At 33.2% G+C, this 22,138-nt stretch overlaps 1 protein-coding gene across 1 annotated transcript; it reads left to right on the forward strand.

Moving 5' to 3' along the window:
- The first annotated feature begins 4,663 nt into the window (after positions 1-4,663).
- LOC137932137 (3-hydroxyisobutyrate dehydrogenase, mitochondrial) lies at positions 4,664-21,410 on the forward strand. Its single transcript, XM_068775717.1, has 6 exons — positions 4,664-4,856; positions 12,920-13,102; positions 14,044-14,161; positions 17,361-17,571; positions 19,495-19,651; positions 21,241-21,410. The coding sequence occupies exons 1-6, from the start codon at positions 4,719-4,721 to the stop codon at positions 21,400-21,402; spliced, it is 969 nt and encodes a 322-aa protein (XP_068631818.1). The 5' UTR covers positions 4,664-4,718; the 3' UTR covers positions 21,403-21,410.
- Positions 21,411-22,138: the final 728 nt, after the last annotated feature.

Genomic DNA, 22,138 nt, shown 5'->3' on the forward strand with positions numbered 1-22,138 from the left:
ATACCGAGACAAAGGAAATGTATACGTGATCAGAATGGTGGCTTGCGAATCTAATAAGGATTTCCACTCTTTACTGCGGGATAGCGGTGTACTTTAATTATAACGGACCACTTGGATCTTCGACCTAAAATGTTGTTTCATTTTTATATTCTCTGCTTACCCTAGATTAACGTTTAGAAGCGGCCAGGCAGTGCAATGACGGCAGCTTTTAAACGCAAGCGTGTTTTTTTAACATTTTGTTTCATCTGAAAAAATACCTTATTTCACTATATTAACATTAAGAAGCGGCCAGGCAGTGCAATGACGGCAGTTATTAAACGCGAGCGCTATATTGGCGCGTTTTTTAAACATTTTGTTTCATCTGGAAAAATACCTTATTTCACTAGATTAACGTTCAGAAGCGGCCAGGCAGTGCAATGACGGCAGTTATTAAACGCGAGCGCTATATTGGCGCGTTTTTTAAACTTTTTGTTTCATCTGGAAAAATACCTTATTTCACTAGATTAATGTTTAGAAGCGGCCAGGCAGTGCAATGTCGGCAGTTATTAAACGCGAGCGCTATATTGGCGCGTTTTTTAAACATTTTGTCTCATCTGGAAAAATACCTTATTTCACTAGATTAACGTTTAGAAGCGGCCAGGCAGTGCAATGAAGGCAGTTATTAAACGCGAGCGCTATATTGGCGCGTTTTTTTAACATTTTGTTTCATCTGGAAAAATACCTTATTTCACTAGATTAACGTTTAGAAGCGGCCAGGCAGTGCAATAACGGCAGTTATTAAACGCGAGCGCTATTTTGCGCGTTTTTTAAACATTTTGTTTCATCTGGAAAAATAGTTTGCTTGCTTACTTAAATTGTCGTTAACCATCTTATTTTCGTACGTGACTAGGATAAATCACAAGATTAAGTTACTCACATTATTTAAATCCCACAAATACCTCAAAAGTAAATTAAAGAACCTAAGGAGATGAGAAACCTGAATTATTATAGAAAGGAGCATTGCTGGAGTTTCTTCTGTTACCTTTTCTTCCAGCAATTGAATCCCTCAGGGCGCGTTCAAATCAGAATGCTTAACGTGTTCTGAGCGACAACCCATGACGAGGTAGACTTGTTTTGTGATCTTGCTCCATGTTCCTATGGAGGGTCTACCCAAACGATCTAAGAGGTTGAAGACATTCGATAATTAAAATAATTGATGTTAGAATCTTTTGCAAGGTATTTTAATAAGTACTGTAATTGTTTTAAGATATCCAATTTTTATTTTTAATTTTTTTTTTGTAGCATTACTTATGAAATTGTAAACACTATAACACATTTTTAACGCCATAGAATATTGAAAGGAGATAAAAATGATTTATTATTCCCGAAAGTTCTGTCTAAATAAATTAACGAATCAGTATCGTACAAATCTATATATTGAAAACCGCGTCTACGGTATTTACTGAATATTATGTAAGGACTAAGTATATCAATTGAGCATACTGAACGAATCTTCGCAATAAAATAAACCTAATCCAAAATCCAAATGACAAAGCTACTCTTTTCTTTGTATTAAATTACAAAGAAACATTAAAATTAAAATACTTTTGAAAATAACAATAAGTAAGTATTAAACCACATCATCGCCATTTCAGCCATGTGGCTGACAGCAGGTGGTGAACGTGAGCCTCTCTCATACATTTTCAATAGGACGTGATGAAAGCTTACACCCAGCATCTTCTATCAACACGAGCGAGGCTTAGCGAGGTCATCTGACCACCTTATAGGTGAAGATCCAGAAGCTCCAGATAATTTCAATTTCGATCTCGTAGATAAATTTCTAGAATTCAGCATCTTTGATTTTTCAAAAAAGACTTAAAGAGAGAGACCACGCTAATATGCCGTAAGTCATCACTGGCAACACACATCACATGACATCATTAATATTTGAATTAATTCCGTCTGAACAATATTTTCAGTGTTTACGCGCCAATTGATTTTAACGTGGTGTAAATAATTAATAATAACTTCATTGTCAAATAAACATTTGCTATGTGCACTTTTTTTAATAATTTCAAGATTATATCGGTTTAGTTTTCGTGTATAAAGATTGTTGTATGTATATACATATATGTGTGTATGTGTATATATTATATGTAATAATGGTCAATTCAAATTTAAAAAAAATCTTTATACAACCTTCGATTGTTTACATCTTTTGTTCACTCTCTCTCTCTCTCTTTTCAGCTGATGGACGCCTTCGGCAAAGCATAGGCCTCTCCCAAAGATTAGCAACTTCCCGTAACACTAACTAAAACGCCAGTCCATCTACGGCTAGTGGTCACCACTAGAGAATCTTTTTGTTGACTACAAGTGGGATATACCACTTGTTCGGATGAAATGTCTCATACCGGAAAAAGATGGGGTAAATAAAGTCAGCGGGACTGTACATTTATTAAAATAATATTATATTATAACTACGTAATAAACAATGAAATGGCCTAGAGACGAGCCATCGTTCCCAAAGTTTGCTATCTTCTATGAAGACATTTAACCTTCGCACACTAACGTTCTTTAACGTTCGTTTTTTTTTTAAATCTAGCTATGAATATCCTATTGTAAAATCTTATACATAGCCCTTAAAAAGATTTGCTAGCTTGATGATGCCATATCTAAAGTATACATAATTTTATAAATGACATATACAATAAAAATACGAGAATTTTTACTGTATACATCATTTCTCTCTGAGAAACACGGTATTTTTATGGTCATACAACTACAAAATATTATCATACACGCAGTGAATATTTTATATCAGTTATATGTTTAACTTTGTTTTTCGAAAATAATAAGATATACTTTTTGAACATTTTGTGAAACGAATCAACGTAATTCTAAATCAAACACAGTTTCAGTAATTTTAAATATAGACGCCTTCCTCGTCTACACAAGCATTTACCTTGAAACTCCAAAATCTATGTTTAAACAGTCATTCTATTAAAACTATGAATTAATATTACTGTAGAATTGTTTGTACAAAAATAACTCTTATGTATATATGATAGGGTTGATTATTTAATAATTTGTTTAGAAATAAAAAAATAAGCTTCCGTATCAAATTGCGTATCACTGTGTAACGTTCGGAAATGATCATAAGATTATAAGAAAAATATATTTTTTTAAATTTTATGTTTAAAAATAAAATGTGGTAATATCCTGTTCCGAAGATTGATCGACATCCGAGACGAAGACCCTCAAATAATCTGGCCCAATTACGATCTGTCAATGGCAGACATGCCTTTAAATTGTATTCCCTCTTCGGAGGAAATCGGCGATGTCTTTTTTAATACTCATTTCCTTTTTTATGCACAGAATAGGTAAACACCGCGTTCGTTGCTTATAAAAATTTCAAAATTTAAGTTTTATACAGATAATATACAATAGATAAATTATTGTACTTCTTTTTCATCGACTTTTGAATTATTCTTATCTACATTACCTTTGTCAAGACATCATTAACGTACATAATTTACGATAGCAATGCAAAAATGTTAGTAGCTAATATCTTTGAATATAAATTTTACTAACCAATAGATTATATAAAGAATTACCTCAACTCACATTATACTAAAATATGTAATCGCTTTTAAATTTAGAATACATTTACATGCTTCTGGAAAAAAATAGAATAGGAAAAGATAATAAAACTAAATACTAAATTTAAATAAAGTAATATAATATGTCATTATAGTTTAAATAGTGTGAAGTAATGTTAAGGAAAAAAATAACAAATAAGTTATATTATAGTAATACGCAAGGTATATTTACGTGAAATGGGTAGCAATAATTGTGAAAATAAGTTAAGACATCTTGGATAACTAACTTTTATTGGATATCTGTTTCTTGTATTGACATATATAAAAATGTTAAGTAGATCGAAGCAGTACGTTTATGTAATATAAACTTTAAGTACAAGATATATTATCCATTTATGTAAATATTTACATTATTATTCACAAAGGATTATGACACTTGTGTACGTTATAAGAAGAATGCCAGGAGAGCCAAGTTTGATAGAAACTAGACTGAACTCGTCTATAAGGTATATTTCAACTTAAGGCTACAAGGGTTTCATACGCACTGTGTTTTAAAAAGAGTCCTCAACAAACTCAGACAGGTTTAAAGAGCAATTCATTCCAAACTCTAGTATCACTCAAAAATTCCTTCAAACTATAAAAGGTTTTTGTAAAGTCATTGTTTTATGAACTTCTTATATTTATTACAAAATAATTAAGACATTACATGGGAATATACTGTAAATAGTTTCTAATTTTATGAAGACCTAAGAAAGGCTAAACTAGCTTTTCTTTATTTCTGGTACTAACCTAATGTACTCCACTATTTTTATTAAAGTTTTTATTTTATTTATGTAGATAAACCAGATTGTCATATATATTTCGGCTATGTACTATCATAATATTGTTTTCACGAAATTTTAGACATAAATATATTTATTATTTTACATAACTACGCGCAAACATATTGCAACAGTGATCTCAATATTAAAATAAAAACACGAAAAAAATCTACTATTTTTTTTTACTTTTTTTGACGTTTTAAAACGTTATCATTGGAGCGAAAGAATCGAACGTATCTTGTTTACTTCCTTTGACTTCGTCAGTCAGTCGGTCAGCGCGCGCGCTTGTGTCGTACGTGTTTCAAAATAGTTATCCAAAATGGCGGCTGGCGCAGTTACCGCCCGGTGTTTGTTAACAGTATCGAAAAGAGGTTTCAGTTCAAAAGCTGACAAAAATGTCGCGTTCCTGGGCCTCGGAAATATGGGTGGATTTATGGCTGCCAATCTAGTCAAGAAGGTATATTTTACACGATTGATTTAACTTATATTTTCTCGTAAATTCTGAATATCAATGAATGCTTAATGTATGTAAAACTGGCGTGGCCGCATACATAATCTGCGGTAAAAAATGCCAAACCTGTTACCGAAAGTAATAAATAACTACGTGAAGTAATGATTAAGAAAACATTGTTCGCGATTTTTTAGTGATTTTTATAGACTTATTTATTAGAATGATAGTTAATTTTGTTTATTTAAATTATTAACATCCTTAAATAAATTTTAAATTCTTTGACATTTTCAAAAGCGTACATCTAATTATGAATTAAAAATAATTTACATTATAAATATTTTTACTCTAATATCGTGTTTTTATTTATAATATTATTTTATTATTCGACCTTCACATAAAAACAGTTTAACTATTCTATAATGAGATAAATATTAATTGGTTAACTTTATCAACACCAGTCGTGTGACATTGAACGATTAATTTACACTTGTCTCTTTCGATCCGTACTTTATAGAAAGAGAAAGTATGCGATAAAGCGAGATGTAATAAATAGCGACGATTATTAAACAGATTAAATAGTATCATCACAGATTATAATATAAACATCTCATTTTTAACCCAGAATTTTTTTTATAAGTTATATACGTTTATTATATATATGAGCACTTATTATTTTTAATTTTGTTAGCAATACTTATAAAGGTTCCTTAGTTAATGTATATCTGTGTATAGTAATCACTATGGCACATGCTATATTATTTATTTACTATTGTAAAACAACAGAATAACTTCAGACAATATAAAGTCTAGGAACAGATAGTAAATAATAATTTAATTATAATTTGTAGTAATCTGAACATTGCAATTTTTTTTGTTTCTATATTATCATTATATTATTTATTATTCCGGAAACCATTTATTTTTATATAACGGATTATACGGTTATATAAAATTCAAATCTGCAAATAGTTTTTTTTTTAAATGGGTAAAGGGTAACATGACTTAGCATAAACAAAACGTTTAAAGTAAGACTGCTATCATATACTTAGGTACTCCGCAAGGAGGTCAAGGTAAACAAAGTAGGGTCACAGGGCGGACAGATATTGCTTATTCTATTAAATACATAAAAAACTATGACAGTACAGGTTGTCTGCCTGCATATTTATGTTTTAAAATACGATTATTTTAAAAAGTAATAAGCGATGCGGGGAGAGGGTAGTGCTGTTGGAATCACTGACCATGCTGATTTCTCAGTCACATTGTTGCTGTAGTCGAATGAGCATCGCGCGTCCGTCATTGTGGCATTTTTTTTTTTTTGAAAATAATGATGCTTACGTAACTGGACGTCAACAATTTTGTATACACCTTGTGTATTCGACGGATAAACGATGGACCTATATAAATTGAATTTGTTCCTGACCGCAGAGATTACGCACAACTACTTGGGTTAAGAACACTCCAAGGCCATAAACCTGTCGTTCTTCAAAAACTCGCAAATATTGAACAGGTTGAAAGCAATTTACGTGAAAATCCACAACATTCAATATGGAAAAGAGCATTCTCAGTGTGACTTGCAAAACTGGTTATTCATAGAATTTAAAAAAAAAACCTATGAAGTTCCGTCCTTTTAAAATTCAAATTGTTCTAGAACTAAAAGGAAGCAACTATATTTCACGCAAAAAAAATTGTCAATGTTGGAACGTTTGGGCATTTTTTAGAGCCTCGTCGGGTTCGTATGCACTCAAACGGCCACGTCAAGTAACTAAACAGCCCTTACTGATCTCCGAAAACCCGCAAACCTCAACTGAAACATCATAAACCATTACATTACATTACTTTAGGGTAACTATGCCATGGGCCATTACTTTCTGAAATACACCAATCCCTCACTTTGCGTCGTGATGACGTTCCAAAAAAACACGACGCAAATTGAAACGCCGCAAAGTGAAAATTTAAAAAGAAAATTGAACAAAGTAAGCATTTAAAAAGCAAAAATAATATAACTCCGCCAATAAATAAATTGGAATAATATTTACCTTTTTTGTAACCAGAAACAACACAAAAAAATTGATATAAATTTTTTATTCTCTTTTAAAAAAAAGCTATGTTGTGCTTTTTTTAACAACTACATGCTACATTACAACACACTAAGTAATTGAAACTGAACTCTAAAATTAGCAAAACAAAGTGAAAATAAAACTATTAAAATTGCGTTGATTTTTAGTCAGAAAGGGAATCTCCGAGTTTTAATGGCATGGCGCAATTAGAAACTAAAGTGTTGCCATTTTTTATAAAACAAAAGAAAATTAAAAAAAAACGCAAAACGAAACGACGCAAAGCTAGGTATTGGTATACTCGAGGCATAACACATCTTTTTGAGATTTATAATAATAAACGATAATAAAATAACCGACACAAAATACAACTAAAATGAATATAAATATTTTAAAAAAATATTAAAAATAAAACTAAGAATTGTTACAATATTTTGGAGAGAAGGCGAAGGAAGAGAGGCGATATATGATAGGTAAAATGGTATGGAAAGGAATGGAAGAGATGTGAAGGGTAACAGATGAATAAATCAATGATCTTAAGAAAAAAAAGAGGCTTGGAAATAACAAAACAGTTGTGAAAAACTTATAGCGTAATATATTAAAAGGTCCCGAAAATGGGACCAAATACACACGCACACAAATATATATATTTATATACATGTTTGTTTATAAGGAAAATTGTTAGTCTATTGTTGAAATTTGACCTTCCGCTTAGATAAAAACCACACAACTAACGTAAACAAACACTACGATTATGTCAAGGAAATATTTGGAAATAAATTTGTGCTGAATTTGATTGCGGTAGAAGCAGGAGCGAGAGGTATAACAGTGATATCTCTCTATAACATTTTGAAGGGCTTAGACCTGCAAAGAACAATCGACTCATTTGTGGAACATTACATCAACTGTAAACTGTGGGTCTTCTAAAACAGCATCAGGAGAATTATTTAAAATGTGCTATTAAAAAAAATGTGCTTTATATATGGTAGAGAGAAAAGTGTTGGTGAAACTGAACGCCAATACATTGCAAGATCTTAAATATTTAATGGAATCAGGCGTTACCTTGCCGAAGTCCATCCTAAGTAAGAAAAGGACCAATATTTAGCCACTTCCGCACATGCAGTGCCAAACACAGAGTCACAAAGTTTACTCTGTGTTTGGCACTAATCGGTGTAACATCACTCCTGAAGATGCCCCGTGGAGGGGTGAAACACGTGTTGAGTGATTTAACGGTAGCAGTTGTGTAATTCGCATTGTTTGCCGCATACGCATTTATCAGCGGGCTGGCGGACGGTGTACTTTGTTGCACGACTACGACTGCATGTGCAGAAGTGGCTAAATATTCGTCCTTTTCTTAACTGCAAGACACCTATTCTGCGGATCGTCACTAGAGCACCTAACAGAAAGTAATCTATGTATTTCAAAATTAATAAATAAATAAAGATCTCCATGCTAGCGCCTTGGATTTAATAATTCCGCTGCCAACATGACAAAAGAGGAAGAAAAATTATAAGGTCTAGGATAATTTTTTAAATAAAATAAGTCGGTTACATATCGGTACATATTGAACATAATGAACGTGTGTCAGGAAGAAGCGACATCTAAGTATAACAAATTAATATTTCAAATATAAAATATAAATATTCAAATTATTCCGAAGTAAACTCAAAATTTAATATAAAGGATCTATATCTAATGTTTCTGACGAGATTAATGCTGTTAGCCTTGAGGCTTCCACAACTTCATCTGACATGAGTTCACCGAACAGAAGGATCCGTGAATAAAAGATCTCTGCCTTTTCCAAAAAAAAAAATCTACGCTTATATCGTAATATATATTTAGTTCCACTATAACGATATCATTGGACGTAAGACAATGTCCTACAAATTGTTGACAGATAAAAAATACCCAAACTTTTTTTATTATTCCTGATAGCTTGATTTTTTCAGACAGTTACACGACTTTTCAAGTGCACATTAATATTAAGAGTTGCCTGGTATCACTGCTTACTTTGAGAGGCTTTAAATGTCGTGCTATCTCTTATCACTAGGTGACGTGTTTAACTATATTTATTCAAACATTATATACATACATATAAAGTCGAAATTGAAGCAATAAACATTATCTATGAAACAACCTTGTGCGATGCAGAGATAGATAATCATAGGCAAATGTTTACGTTTCATTTATTTAAATGCAAGAATAATTTAGAAGTGATAATGTTATGTCACTGGTAAAAAAATAAATGAAAAAGAACAAAGATTTTCTCCACTACATCAACCTATATTAAGATTTATTTTAACGTAAGTTTTTAGTTCAACACCTTATATATTTTTATGGCCCAATTTCTAGGGCTTCTCGTACCCTCCCTATTTTATGTGGACAACAACTATTTTTACAATAATAATCTTTCACATATATCTTTTATCTTATTGCTCAACTTTTATCCTTATTAATGTCTACCATTTTTTCTTCTGTTGTTCTTGTTATTATCTTTCATTCTTTTCCATACATCGCTTCACTTCGTCATACCTCCAGAACCCTACAGGTGTTACATTTGAACTATTAGTTCTTAAGCATTTTGTATTGAAATTAGGTAGTTTTTGACAAGATTTACGCTATTTATATCCACCAACGCTGTGTAATAATACATTATTTATTTATTTTTATTTAATATTCTTTATTGTACGCGTTAAGATACATTTAATAAGTTTTACAATAATATACAAAAAAGTACAATGGGCTGTCTTATCACACAAGGCAATCTCTTACAGACAACCATAGCATGGAAAAGGTAAAAGTACTAATAAAGGGTAGTTTACGTGTATAAAAATACATATTCGTAAACGAATGAACATAATCATACATAGACATACATACTTAAACATACATACATAAGTATATACCATATATACTTATAATAAATAAGGTTTAATACATGTTATAAATATAATGCAATATCTAATATATAAAATTCTCGTGTCACGGTGTTCGAACTTGAACTCCTCCGAAACGGCTTGACCGATATTTACCAAATTTTACATGCGTATTCAGTATGTCTGAGAATCGGCTACTATCTATTTTCCATACCCCTAAGTGATAAGGGTGGTCCACCCCTAAATTTAATTTTTAATTTTTTAGACAATTTTTTTGGTTTTTATTTTATTATGATACAGGATGCAAAAATACATACAAACCTAAATTTTCACTCCTCTACGATCAACCCTTATCTTACATTTGTTAATTAAAAACTTAACTTTTTTTTGCAAAACAACGTTTGCGGGATCAGCTAGTTATAATATATAATACAATTATTTAAACAATTCTAAGTATCGGAATAATTGCTAGTTTTAAGTGGCAGTGGAGGGGAACACATCGCTCGTGCAATCGAAGGTTTTTGGGTCTGAAAGGTTCTCAATTGGCGACCACGAGCCGGTAGACGCGGAGACAGTAACCCCTCCACTAGGTGGACTGACAGTATATTTAAGGTTGCGAAGTCGCTGAATGCCGGCAACGCAGGACCCTTCATCTTAACTGTGTTGCGGTTCCATCAGTTTACATGATACACAAACAATAAATATTTTTTTTTAAATACAACCTGTTATATTAAATCAAAGCTTTTTATACAAAAGTACATTCAATATAGTATATACACTAATGGTGTACATATATTTATTTGTCGCGTACTTTAAGCAGGCTAAATATTAATAACAACCTTCAGATCGTTTATTCAGAACTTGATCGCCCCTGTTTAAAATTTCAGTATAAATACCCTTCCGTAAAGGGTTTCCTAAATTGGTTATTAAATATTAATAAAAAAAATTAGGTCAAAACGCCATTAAGGGGTCGCTTCGACCGAAAATTTTAATTTGAAATCTTTTCAATTTATGCAGATGGCATGTTAAATTGTGCAGATGGGTCAGGCGCGAAAGGTCGGCTTCCACCACGGTACGCAGTCGAATAGCATGAAATTTTACTTATTTAAGCCGCTTGGTTATATACATACAAGACTGCGTGTATTTGCGATTTATGACCATTTTTACAGAAAAGCTTATCATATCTTAAAAATAGAGAAGCTTTCTTCTGAAGTAGCAGTTGGTGGGTCATATGGCTCGTACAGGCGATGGCCACTAAAGCAAAAGTTTTTCGAGTAGCGACCACCCGCCAGTTGACGCAGCGTGAGTAGGCACCTCACTAAGCAAACACATACATACATAAGTAAGAAAAGGACCAATATTTAGCCACTTTCGCACATGCAGTGGTAGTCGTGCAATGAAATGCACCGCCCGCCAGCCCGCTGATAAATGCGTATGCGGCAAACAATGCGAATCACACAACCGCCACCGCCAAATTACTCAACACGTGTTTCACCCCTCCACGGGGCATCAGGAGTTATGTTACACCGATTAGTGCCAAACACAGAGTCAAACACGTGGGAAGTGGCTAAATATTGGTACTTTTCCTACTTAGGATGGACTTCCGCGAGGTAACGCCTGATTCCATTACATACGTACATAGTTAAGGCTGGAAATTGCTAGATGCAGGCATCGCAGCGATCATTGGAGGCATATGCCATGCTCTAAGCATCTAAAATCTGATATAATGATGATGAGAATAAAGTTTCCCCTGTCCTAAATGAAATATCACACTGTTGTGTGAAGTTAACCAGAAACTGTTGGAATTAAATCAAGTCTTCTCTCTTATTGCAAAGTTTACGATGATTTGGCAAAAATTTAATCCAAAAAATTCGCTTAAACATCTTTTATATTGTTGCATCAGTAATCACTTGGAGTATATGCTATTTACGACTATACTGGCCAATTTTGACTTAACTCCGTGACTCTATAATAGCCTCCTAAAATAAAATGCTTGTATAGACAAAGTTGAGTGGTTGATTTATGACAATTAGTCAAGTAATATTTTTTTTATAATAAGTACCCATTTTTGAAACCTCTTCTGGGGTACACAAAGAACAATTTTAGCTTAATAATTTATCAACGTTATATTTTATTTCTAAGAAAGTGCCAGTGCCAAAGACCGAGTCTGGTCGGTGTAACATTACTCTGAGGATGCCCCGTGGAGGGCTAAAATACATGTTGAGTGAATTAATGGTGGTAGTTGTGTTTCGCATTGTTTCCCGCATGCGCATTTATCAGCGGGCTGGCGGGCGGTGCACTTCATTGCACGACTACTGCTGCATAGCGGAAGTAGCTATATATTAGTTCCTTTTTTACTTAGAATCTACTTCCGCAAAGTAACGCCTTAATCTATTAGATTTTTTATTTGCCCAATATTATATCCATCCTAACATCTTCCTCTTATTCTATTTTTCCTCACAATATCTTTTATTACTTACATTAATTCATTTACCTTTCATACATCGCCTCTCTTCCTTCACCATTACTTCCAGACTGCTACTTTTAAATATTTATGTTTTTAATCCTGTGATAGTTTATAAGCAAATTTTAAGGGCTTCTTAACAGAATCACAGCGAATAAACATTTGTTAGTTTGTATGGATGTCAATACACGTGCGTTAGCTATATGATGATTATATATGTAGCTTCTATTGTGACTGCATATCCAATATGACTATAAAAAGGCTTAATTATTTACCAATTCAAGAGTTTAAAGGCTTGAAATATATTTTATAATCAATCTTTTGATATTTGTTATGATGATTTTGTTTTTAATAAATAAATCAATTCAGCTTATCATATCAGCTAATAGACGCATACTGCAAGGCATAAGGCCTCTCTGATGATCGATCTTTAATTTTCTTTTACCGTAAAATAATACTATGTTTAAGCTTTACAGTGTTTAAGATAGAAAAGTTATAAAGGCGCCTAGATAATTACCTTACTCATCTATTTTTTAATAACAAATATATTTATTATAAATAAGGCAAAACTATACCTTTTAATAATGTAGTTGACAGGTGATTACTATAATAAAGTCATTCTTGCAAGCGATCATTCGGTTTTTGGAATTTAATGTTAAAAATCATTTCATTTAGGGCTTTAATGTCCGAGGCTATGATCCGTCGAAGGAGGCTCTAACAGCGGCTTCCAAGAACGGGATCTCCGGAGCCAATTCCATCGCGGCGGCAGTGGACGGAGTTGACGTGGTGGTGTCCATCCTGCCCAGCAACAAAGTTGTACTCGAAGCCTACTTGGGTAAAGATGGAGTTGTCAAACATGTAAGTACAATTTTTTTACTTACTACATAAATGTATCTTCTAAAATAAGTTATTACTCACCATCTGTTCTTGAAGACTTTATACTCGCAAAAGTAATTGGCCTGTTACATTCCGATAGAAAAAAATAATTAATGTAACGTATTTCAGCATAATTATATTTTACGTGGTAATTGAAAATAGATGTAAAAACTTTGAAGCTGTCTGCTGGTAAAAGCTGTACATTCACCCCTTAAAACCATTACACCTGTAGTTTATCACCCTGTATTTTTTAATATTATATGTAACTGATATCCGCGCATAAACCTGAAACTTCTTTAGATATGTATTATAAAATATTCAATTGATACAGGGTCGATTATTCGAGACCAATAGACGAATGAAAGTAACGTACATAGTCTAAATAATTGTCAAGTAGAATAGTAAGTGAAAAATCCACATAGCGAGCAGAACAGATAACCACTTGACCCATAAGGTTCTGGAGTAGAAGTCAAGCAGTTTCCCACTGGTCTTATTGGAAATATAGAGGTTTCTAACAGTGGTCGTCTTACGACTAAAATTATGAATACTAATGATTCTTTAATGTACCTTCACATTTTACTCTTAAGGACGTTAACACAAAAATACTACTAAGATATATAAACATATATGTTCAGTATTAAGTAATATAAAACAACTTATTAATATATTGCAACATAGAAAAGGCAGCGTGGCTAGGTTCCCCACTAAGTGGAGCGACGTCATAATTAAGATTCGTGGAATTCGCTGGATGCAGGCTGCGCAGGAGCAGCTATCCTGGCGATCTTTGCGGGAGACCTATGCCTTGCAATGGACGTCCATCGGCTAAAAAGAAATTTCTAGAATAATTGCATGTAAAAAATGTTATTACCACGTAACTGGTCGTTGAATTATTTGTAGAAACTGAATAAAAAAAAAACTTTCAGGCAACAAAGGGCGCACTCCTGATTGACTCCAGCACAGTGGACCCTAACGTGCCGAAACAAATATTCCCCGTCGCGACAGATGGTGGAGTAAACTTCATAGATGCACCAGTTTCGGGAGGTACTTACATGGAAACTATACAGACTAATGACACTTAACATATAGGACAAAATAAACTGTTACCGGTTTTAAAATAATGACAACAACAACACAAAACAGCAACATCGGACCAGCACGCCCAGCGTTGGACATCCGCTCTCAGGTTTCCACTCGGAAGGCGCTAGATACAGACCTCTTCCAACCGGTCTTATAGGAAATCTTTGGAGAGGCCTATATCCAGCTGTTAAAGATCTTTGGCTGAAACGATAATGATGGTGTAGCTAAATATTATAAACCTTTAGAAACAATACAACAACTATTAAGTTAAGATCACTTCAATTTTGAAGCCATATACGTAAAAGAAAATTAAATGAAATTCATTGGTCACAGGTGTAAAAATAAAGCTCACTTGCTATTAATTAAAGTACAATACCCGGCGATAAATATTGCACATCGACCTAAATGAAAAAAAGATCTAATTTCGGCTTCGTAGAGCATTATCTCTGTCGCACGACTGACAAAACGTCACATAGGTAGTGTGGGACAGAGATAATGCTCTACTAAATTAGCCGATTGTCTCTTTCCAAAGGTCGATGTGCAATATTTATTGCCGGGTGCTGTATAATATACTATATCTAAAAAACAATAAATTCAAATATAAATAACGGAATTATAATATAGTAAGAAAAATATATTTCAAAACTCGGATTGCTACATATTAAAATTAATTATTGTTTACTATCTGTCATTCATCACAAAAAACATTATTGTAACATTTCAGAGTGATACAGGATTATTACAAATATATGTAAAAGCATTAAATAAATTTTCATACAAATAATATTAAAACATTTCGTCAAAACTGAAAATAACAATTATTTCAAAGCTCAATTCTATACAAAAAGATAAGAAAAATAAAAGAAAGCAACGTTCATACAAATACGAAGCCATTTTGACATCATTCAGAGATACGACCTATTTGCCGACACAAAAGCGTTCTTGTATTGCCACACGCGTTAACAAGATAACGTGTTATCGTTACACCCAATGACAAGGGCATAAGGAGCATAATGACATGGCAACAATAATTAAATCATTAACAGATAACAAGCGTAATTTCAATGCAAACAAAACATATGATTATACTGAAATTAAAAACATAAATTAATTTATTAGTCATCACTTGATATTAAAAAAGTAATTACGTTTCTAATGATATAATTTTTTTTTAAATGGCCCTCGCTATTGGAGGCCTCTCGTACCTCTAATTTGTTGGGATCGGGGTCTTTGTTTATAAATAAGTTTTTCAAATTTTTATGTTTATTCTTCACTCACTTTCATTCTTCTCAATTTCTTTTGTTCTTAGCTTTTTTCCTTCACAATATCTTTCATTTTGTTCTTTCATTCCCTCTTGCTTTCATCGCCTTCCTTCTTATATATACCTTAAAATATATATATCTTGCAGATAAGTACTCTACAATGCAGGGAAAAAAGAAAAAAAAATATTTATAAGAATTCTTATACTTATTTATTAAGAAACCTTATGTTGCAGATGTACAATACTATGCTTTTACTGTACTCTATTGTATTCATAGTGGTATGTTAAAGTTTTTCATCATCATGCATTTAAGGGTTAAGCGCGATTGTTACAACATATCTAGTAACATAAAAACGTACAGTAACAATATGCATAGTTTGTTGTCCAGAAATAAATACGTGGTAGACAGGTGTAACATATTTATAAAAGTGAATGTTAATCTCATTTTCTGTCGATTAATGTAATACTTTGATCATAAAGTAATGCGAATTTGTTTGTAAAATGATTTTCATCCATTTCAAAGTAACCCCTGTCCAATAAAACACACTTTTGGCAACACTTTTCTCCAGTCCTTAGAATAGTCTTTCTCCGGTATAGCCTTCGAGACCTTTGTTTCGGTTTTTATCTCCTCAATCGTGTTTTAAAAACACTCTATTCTTCAATTATTTGTGATACTTAACACTATGCGTGCAATTCTTTGATTCAAACTTTTAAAAAATCTACAAATATCAAGTAATCTTTCATATTACTAAGCCCTTCTCATAAATCGGACAGAATATATAAATATATATATATATAATAATAGTAATTTAATTTATGAACATTGCTCGTGCAACCAATGGCTGTCGAGTCGAAAGTTTATAAGTGGCCAACACGAGCCGGTGGACGCCGCGTGGAAGTCCGCCCACTAGATGGACCCACGACATGGTTAAGATTGCGAAAAGTCGCTGTATGTGGGCAGGGCAGGACACGTCATCGTGGCGATTTTTGGTTGAGGCCTTGCAGTGGACGTCCATCGACTGCAAAGAAGTTATGTAAATACAAACGCACAAAAACCAGAAAAACTACACTTAAAATGAATAAACACTCATAAAAATACTTTTTTTTAAAATTGTTCCGATCGAAACGATATCCCTGAATGTGTAGATTTGTGTGTGTGCGTGTTGCAACTTCAATCATTCTTCATTTTCTAACCAAAGCGTCTTATACGTTCAGAAAGAAAACTCGTGACATACTCCAGAGTCATGAGTACCTGATAGGGTCGAACCTTGTCTGAATGTTTGAAAGTGACTGATAATACAGACTTCCGTTTGTCAACATATAGTAGAACTATTCAGTGGACGTAACTAATATTGTTTCAAATTTATACCGTATTTACTTCAACTAATCACTCCAATACAGTACTTAGTACTCACTGCTTTGGCCATTACAATGTTTCACGTGTTTTTACAAAACATACTATGTAACACAATATCGTTATAGTTTGTAACACTATCTCTACCTACAGCGGTGTTCATATGTTGCTTTGAATTTTAGACTCTTACAATCAATCGTCATCGTTCCACACAGGCACAGGAATCCCCCGAAGATATCTATGTAGGGATATATACTATAATTGCCACGCTTGGCAGACGGGTTGGTGATTGAACTATGGCATTATGGTATGTGAATGACGCTGCTGTTCATCCTCTGGAAACTTATTTTAAAGCAGTGGAAATCCTTTATGATTGTATCGCGGGAATCGTACCCGCTCCTTACAATTACAAATCATTCCTCTACCGCCGAACAGCCACTGCTCATGAAGCCATAGCAAGACTGATAGTGACATTTGATGGCCAATAAGTCTAGAAACTTCTTTTAAATTTTATAATTATAGTATATAGATCTAAAATTATTTAACAGGTGTAATGGGAGCACAGAATGCAACCCTTGCCTTCATGGCCGGTGGTCGAAAAGAGGACTTCACCAGATCTCTACCGCTTCTCGAAGCGATGGGAGCGAAGCAGTTCCATTGTGGACAAATCGGCTCCGGACAAGTGGCGAAGCTCACCAACAACATGCTCATGGGCATCACCGGGATGGCCACTGCTGAATGCATGAATATGGGCATCAAGTAAGTTATTATTTATTTATACTTTTTTGTACACCGTAGATAATAAAAAAGTTGTTTATATAGATATACAAGAGACGTTCTTATCGCTCGAAGCGATCTCTACCAGACAACCTTTGGATGGATATGAGAGACATGAAGGAGAAGGCGGTTTAGGGTATACGTGATACATATATATACAAACATACTATGTACATATATATAAACGAATAAATACAAAATGCTACGTAATATCATATTTTAGAGGAAACTGCTCTTTTACCAAGTTAATAAATCAGATTTATTTTACAATTTTTTCATGGCATATGATCGCTTCATTTTGATCTTTAACATGCTTTATTGATCAAACATGCTTTCACATAAGCTTTGAATTTATTCAACGTTGAATTAAAATTGTTCGTAATACAAATTTAGTGTTTAGCCACGGCGTTGGTAGAACCTCCCCCCCCCCCTCCCCCGCTAGGTAGACCGACGAAATAATTAAGGCCCAGAGAAGTCGCAGGATACAACAGGTCATCGCAGCTATCTTTACGGGGAGGCCTCGCAGAAGGCTTCCATCAACTGAAAAGAAGAAGATATTAAAAACATTATTATTCAACCAGATTATATAATTTCTGAATTTAATTAATCAATACGAAGAACTGAAGAAATCCTGTACTCCATTTCAAGTTTTTCACCCAACCGCGTGATTGTAGCGTAAAAAAAAGTCATAATAAATCTTCAAAGATCCCGCCATTTGCATATAAATATGATTGGAGAGAATCAAGTCGATTGATACTTGGACTCGATGGTATAAAATGGGAATTGGCAATTCCGCAGCGGGTTTTTCCTGCGTTTTACGTCCAAACGTTAGGGAACTCTGAGAATAAATTCTATATGAGATTTACGCGGTGTTATTAATACGCGAAATTTCCAACGCTCTTTTATATGAATTCCGTTATCTTAAACAAAGAGTTTGATTTTACCCGAGTATTCCTTAAATGAGAGCTTTGCGCCTTATTAAGTCGGTACAAATTTAATTACGTCTTAAATTATTAGTAATTGAAGATTAACGGTTGCGTCATAACTTGAAAACGACCAAATCTATTTCAATTATCCTTTTTAAAAATTCTAATTACTTTGGCGAAGGTTCTTATGGAAAAGAAAAATAGAAAATTGTGCAGAAATTTGAAAAATATGCTGCTAACTATACTTGTTTGTATAATATTCGTGTACTTTGAGCAGTGGTAGCCCGGCGGTAGACGACCGTTGCGATCATTGTTCGCGATATATAATCATATAGAGAATTGCTATTTCTCACAAACAAGTTTCCAGAAGATGGGCTGCAGCGTGCTCTGCGTACCAAAATTCACACTGCAATCGCCAACTCGCCTGCCAGACATAGTGATTATAGTATATCCCCCAAATATATCTTTTGAGGAGGCCCATACCATGGGCTGAAAATACAATACTTGTATATGAAATTTCGCGTGTAACAGATTTATACGCTGCAAATTTATCACAGTTGCATTGGTTTTAATGTATGACATAATTTATATATATTTGTTACATTTATTCAATAAGATCGCTCGGAAAATGTACATTTTTTTCCTATCGGAAACTAAAGGAACAAGACAACAGTTGACGGAATTTCGTGTTAATTTTGATGAACTTTTTAACAAAATACACGAACGAGAATGGAGGTCTGCGATCGCAACGACCGCTTAAATAAGTGAACTGAAGTTCCTCCGAGTGTAGCCTAACTCTTAAAACCGTTGCTCGAACATCAGATCTGTATAATAGAAAATATTTTTCTTTTCGGAACGTTCGTTAGAAAAATCATCCTGTGAACATCTGATACAATAGCATTACTACATATATTTTTTGAGTTCATGAACCCTAATGTTAGGATATTTATAATTTAATTTTTAAATTAATTACTTTCAGAATGGGTCTAGATCCCCAAGTGTTATTGGAAGTACTAAACAATTCATCAGCGCGGTCCTGGTCTACGGAGGTATACTGCCCGGTCCCCGGTCTGGTCCCGACTGCGCCATCCAGCAGGAACTATGACGGTGGTTTCAAAAACGAACTTATGGTCAAGGTAAATATTTAATACTATACATAGAAATAAAGGATATTACATACCGGTTGACATAGAAAAATTTCAAAAGCAATATTGTGTTCTAAGCTTAATGGCGTACTGCAAAGGGCATGTAACCAGAATAAATCAACATCTAGCTTAGATTCGTACTCAGTGATACCAGCCGTATAAAATTTAAGAAACTAAAGGAACGCAATTAAAAAAATTCAGATTTCGAAATTCAAAAAATTAACAATGTAATTTCTAATTAAAATCATATTCCTACTAAACTAAATTCGAAATTTAAACGTTAGTTGTTAGTGAGGGTAAAAAAATATTGTTTTTTTACTATTTTCCTCTACATTTTTACAGTTTTGCTTCATGAAAACCTTTCACGTGACTTAACAAAAATAAAAGAAAAAAGTGAATTGTAGAACCGTTTTTAAGTATGTAAATAAGAGAAACAAAATATTGTTCAAATTATTATCAAATCATCAATTTATTCGAAATGGTGGAGTTGATTTAAAATACAAGCTCTCGTGTACCGCACACAACGTTCACGTCTGTATCGGCCGACGCTTTAATTAGAGAAGCTTTGAGAGACACCAAAATTGTATCGAGGTTCAACGCTCGCTTTGTGAACCAAATGTCATACTTCCATATACACGATAAGCCAGTGATGAGTGCTTTCTGTCTGATGAAATGGCTCGCCATTATTTTGGGAAATCCACTGACTCCAATATATTTATTTAAGGTTCCGTTGTTTTTAAGAATTAAGACACAAGGTCATTAGGTTTCCAATATCTTAGGTAGTAAAAACTTGTCATCTTATTCTCTATTCATCTCCTGCAATATAGTCTTTTACACTTCTAATCTGGTCTAGGTCGTCGATCCATCTAAAATGAGCGCGCATTAAACTCCTTGGTTGCCTCTTCTACCATAACTTAAAGAAAACATGTCAATTAAGCTAAACTTCAGACTAGGACAAACCATTCAATTAATGTCATTAGGAGGATCATTATCATTTTATTTATTTAATGTGATTAATGATAAATTTTATATGATTTCGTTTCATAATACTTACTTTCTTCGCGTTCGTAACTATTGATGACTGTACTAAAATTTTTTGTGTAAATAAAAACCTTTTTCACTTTTTCGTCAATTTACCATCCTATCGTTGATATTTAATTACTATTATTGAACTGGTTAATTTTGGAATTTTTTCTTTTTAATTTTTTAAAATTCCACCAAAGCAGACTTTATAATTGTAACTAAAGAAGTCATTGACAACAATGACAGATGTCAAAACTATTGACGTCTGTCAAAAACGTTTAATAGCTTCGGAGGCCAAAGACTTGACTTCGTTCAGTCATCAAATATTTTTATAGGCAGAGTATAGGTTTGACAATAGGATTTCAGAAAATTTTAAAAAAGATTCCAATGCTAGGCTTTAAAAAACACTTTAATTATTAAAAAAAAAGATAGATAGCACAGCTTGAAAATGGTGTATTCGTCTCCAGGCAGTTATAATGTACATTAAATATCTAATTTTACATTATATAAATAACGATCAACTTTTCTAAACTTATACTTTAAAAAAATATTTTAAGGACTTGGAGTTAGCAAGCGGCATGGCGCTAGGCATCCGGTCACCCATCCCACTGGGCGCAGTGGCCACTCAGCTGTACCGTATAGTGCAGTCACGTGGCTACGGACAAAAAGACTTCTCTTTTGTGTTCCAGCTGTTGAAAGACGAGTCCGAAAAAAAGTAAAATAAAGATTTTTTAAACCTACATTCGTTTTATTTTTTTAGTCTTTATTTCCTTAAAAAAAATTACATTTACCATAAACAGCAAGACGCAAAAACTTCTTTCATTTTTTTTAACACAACACGGAGTAAGCAGAGCCTTCTGTAACTGAAAACATTTGCAGAATTAATGCAAAATATTTAAAACGGCCGCCATCCGTTTGGAAGAATGTTCTCGAAAATCTGGAACTCTTTGACGTCATAATGTTAATAAAAATTACATTCATTCTTTTTTTAAATATAAAAACATTTTTGTTAAAGCACGTTTGTTATTTTTTTATATTATTTTCCAAAATTAACTTTATAATGGACTCGCGTTTTTAAAACCAAAAAATTTGATTTAAGTTTGGCGCTACCATCGCTTGCTGCGAGATACAACAATGTATAATACATACAGTAAGCGCCTTCTGGAATCAAACCCACAATCAACAAACGTAAGTCACATTCCTTAACCACAACACTAGCACTGCACAAACTGTTAAAATGAAAAGCACAAAACGTGTTCCATATTGAAATTTTGATAGACGGAAAGTCGAGAGGACAATGAGGGGTCCGGTCTGTGCCGTTTAGTTCTTTTTTACTGAAACGTTCGTTCATTTTTGTAACTGAATAATAAATCACAAACGTTGAGTTTCGAGATAGCTTTATTTTCAGAAAGTTTTAGAATTTTCAAATGGTTATTACGTATCTTAGTGAAGCTT

The sequence above is a fragment of the Battus philenor genome, unplaced genomic scaffold, assembly GCF_028537555.1.
Source record: "Battus philenor isolate CCGP_79_NKW_IND1 unplaced genomic scaffold, ilBatPhil1.0.hap1 SCAF_9, whole genome shotgun sequence".
Classification (NCBI taxonomy): Eukaryota; Metazoa; Arthropoda; class Insecta; order Lepidoptera; family Papilionidae; genus Battus; species Battus philenor.